The 3,351-nt window shown below is 34.2% G+C and overlaps 1 protein-coding gene across 1 annotated transcript in view; it reads left to right on the top strand.

The window, feature by feature from the left end:
• LOC109326955 overlaps positions 474–3,351 on the top strand; it is a 13,572-nt gene continuing 10,694 nt past the window's right edge. The window contains exons 1-3 of the mRNA XM_019559904.1: positions 474–2,737; positions 2,814–3,140; positions 3,231–3,336. Coding sequence (XP_019415449.1) covers positions 474–2,737; positions 2,814–3,140; positions 3,231–3,336 — 2,697 coding nt within the window. The remainder of the gene's footprint in view (positions 2,738–2,813; positions 3,141–3,230; positions 3,337–3,351) is intronic.

The raw sequence follows: 3,351 nt of genomic DNA on the forward strand, positions 1-3,351 counted from the left end.
TGATGTTAAAATTTTGATTTTATGGGATTATGACAAAGATGCAGGCATGCATCTTCTAGTATATCAAAATAAATGATAGCAAGATATCTGCATTAAATGAATCTGGATCTCCTTCTTGAATCCTACTAAGAGTTGGTGTTGGATTGTCTTGGATGGGTACCTAAAAAGAATGAATTGCAAGTTGGTTTTTCTTTATTTTTTGAATGCAATCATTGTATTTAATGCAATGTTATTTAGTACGTGAAATATATGTTAGTTATGCTTAAGAGGTTTATCTTTTTTGACCAATTGAATGGTGATACTTTCTGTTCGGGTTTTCAACTAATATGACTGAATTTGAAAAACACTATGGTTTAATTTGTCATGCATGTTTGCATTGATGTAATACTTAAGTTGTTGTTAAGTTAATCATTTAGTGTTTCTAATGATTTAGTAATTGAATTTAACATCAAAAACAGATTCACACAGTTATGATGGATAAGAGTTGGATTGAGAAACCAATTAGATCAAAGGAGTTCTTGGATGGGGTGGTGCAATTTTTGGATTTCGCCTTTTCAAATGTACCTATAAATGATCAAATTCCATGTCCTTGTATTACATGTGGATTTCTTAAAATGGGTAATAGAATTGAAGTGTTTAGTCATCTACTTCAAAAAGGGTTTCCCAGAAAGTACACATTTTGGTACATGCATGGGGAAAAGCATGTGCAAGATAATGTTGAAACTATAGCTCAACCACAAGAAGAGTGGGTTAGACAATATCCAATGCAAGATATGTTAGATGATGTTTTTGGCATCTTTGATGATAGTGGAATTCAAGATTCCGGCCACTCAAATATACCAAATGATGACCAGCCTAGGGGTGATGCAAGTAAAGCCCAACAAGAAAAAATAAAAGAGCAATTAGGTGATGGAAATGAAGAATTGTACCCTGGTTGTAAAAAATATAGTAAAATATCATTCATTGTTCTATTGTATCATATAAAAGTCTTATGTAGTGCAACTGACAAAACATTTTCTATGATCATTGATCTTTTAAATGATGCTTTTCCCCATGCTAAACTCCCAGCATCTTTATACGAGGCAAAAAAGTTGATTAAGAAGTTAGGTTTAAGCTATGAAAAGATTCATGCATGTCCGAACAATTGCATGTTATATTGGGGTTCATTGGAAGACAAGAAGAGAGATAATTGTAAGATTTGCAATGCATCTAGGTGGAAATCTAATGGAAATATTAGTGGTGCAAATGATATAGTGGTTGGCCAAAATAAAAAATATATACCAGCAAAGGTCTTACGGTACTTCCCACTTATACCAAGATTGCAAAGACTATACATGTGTTCTAAAACTGCAGAGCTTTTGAAATGGCATGCTAAAAAGGCAAACTCGGATGGGTTAGTAAGACATCCGAGAGATAGTAAAGCATGGAAGGAGTTTGACAAAATGTATCCGGACTTTGCTTTAGATTCTCGTAATATACGGCTTGCATTAGCTACAGATGGTTTCAATCCATTTGGAACTTTAAGTTCTAATAATAGCATTTGGCCTGTGATGTTGTATGCTTACAATTATCCTCCATGGTACTGTATGAAGCAAACTTCTCTCATAATGTCGATGATAATTCCTGGTCCTAAGATGCCTGGCAATAGTATTGATGTTTACTTGCAGCCCCTAGTTTCAGAGTTACAAAAATTGTGGAAAGGAGTGGAAGCTTATGATTCCTCTACAAAAGAATCATTTCAAATGCGTGCATCATTGTTTTGTACTATTAGTGACTTCCCAGGTCTAGACAACTTATCTGGATGGAACACTCATACATCACTTGCTTGTCCATCATGTAATTTTGATACAGAGTCTAAATGGCTAAAGTTTGGCGGAAAATATTGCTTCATGGGACATCGTCGATATTTACCACTAGATCATAAGTATAGGATCAATAAATCATCCTTTGATGGTTCTATTGAGCTTAGACCTGCCCCTATCCCGCCTCCAGGTTCAAATATGTTGCGAGATATAGAATCGGGTCGTAAAAGGCCCCGTGATGAGGTTAAGAGTGAAAACAACCCACCACAATGGAAGAAAAAGGGTATATTTTGGGATCTACCTTATTGGAAATATCTTCTTATTCGTCATTGCCTTGATATGATGCACATAGAGAAAAATGTTGGTGACAATGTATTATTCACAATACTTGATGACAAAAGTAGAACAAAAGATAATCTTAAAGCTCGTAAAGACTTACATGCAATGGGAATTAGAGAGAAGCTTCATCCATATCCGAATTCCTCTAAGTTTCCTCCATCATGCTTTAAAATGAAAAATCAAGAGAAAGATATCTTTCTAAAAATTCTTAAAAGTGTGGTATTTCCGGATAGTTTCTCATCAAACATTTCTAGATGTGTTGATTTAAAGAAACGCAAGATCTCTGGACTAAAGAGCCATGATACACATATTCTGATGGAACATATTTTTCCAATTGCCTTTAGAAGATCTCTTCCTAAAGAAGTTACTTCAGTGTTGATTGAGCTATGTAACTACTTTAGAGAATTATCAAGCAAAGTTTTAAATGTCAAATATTTAGAGAAACTCCAACAACGAATTGCTTTGACCCTTTGCCATATGGAAATGATATTCCCTCCATCCTTTTTCACTATCATGGTTCATTTGGTCATTCATCTTGGGGAGGAAGCAATGATTGCTGGTCCTGTACATTATAGATGGATGTATCCTATTGAAAGGTAAATTTTTAGTTTACATGCTTAGTTATTTATTTTATTAGGACTTGAATGTTGATTCATTTTCTTTTTGTTCTAGGACTCTTGGCCATTTAAAATCATATGTTCGTAACAAGGCTGCACCAGAAGGTTGTATAGCTGAAGGGTATATTATGGAAGAATCTCTAACTTTTTGTTCCAGATATTTTCTGAATGGTGACATTGAAACAAGGTTCAATCGACCAAGACGCAATGACGATGATATTGGGGTCAATGTTTTTAGTGAATCTACTATCTTTTCGAATATATTTCCTACATTGGGAAAACATATTGGTGTAAGCAAGATTTTTTCGTTACCACCCATTGAGAAGCTACAAGCTCATCGTTATGTGTTAACTAATTGTCAATTGGTTGATACATTTCGCGAGTAAGTTATATGTTCTTATTAATAGTTTATGTTCATACTATAATGCATTTCAATATCAAATATGTGATAACTATTAACTTCCTCATACAGAAAGTGTAAAACTGAGGTCACAAGGATGCATCGTGGGCAAAGAAACTCCACAAAAGTTGTGGAAGAATATGTACACAAGCATTTCCACGAGTGGTTTAAAGAATATGTAAGAATATATATA

The sequence above is a fragment of the Lupinus angustifolius genome, chromosome LG02, assembly GCF_001865875.1.
Source record: "Lupinus angustifolius cultivar Tanjil chromosome LG02, LupAngTanjil_v1.0, whole genome shotgun sequence".
NCBI lineage: Eukaryota > Viridiplantae > Streptophyta > Magnoliopsida > Fabales > Fabaceae > Lupinus > Lupinus angustifolius.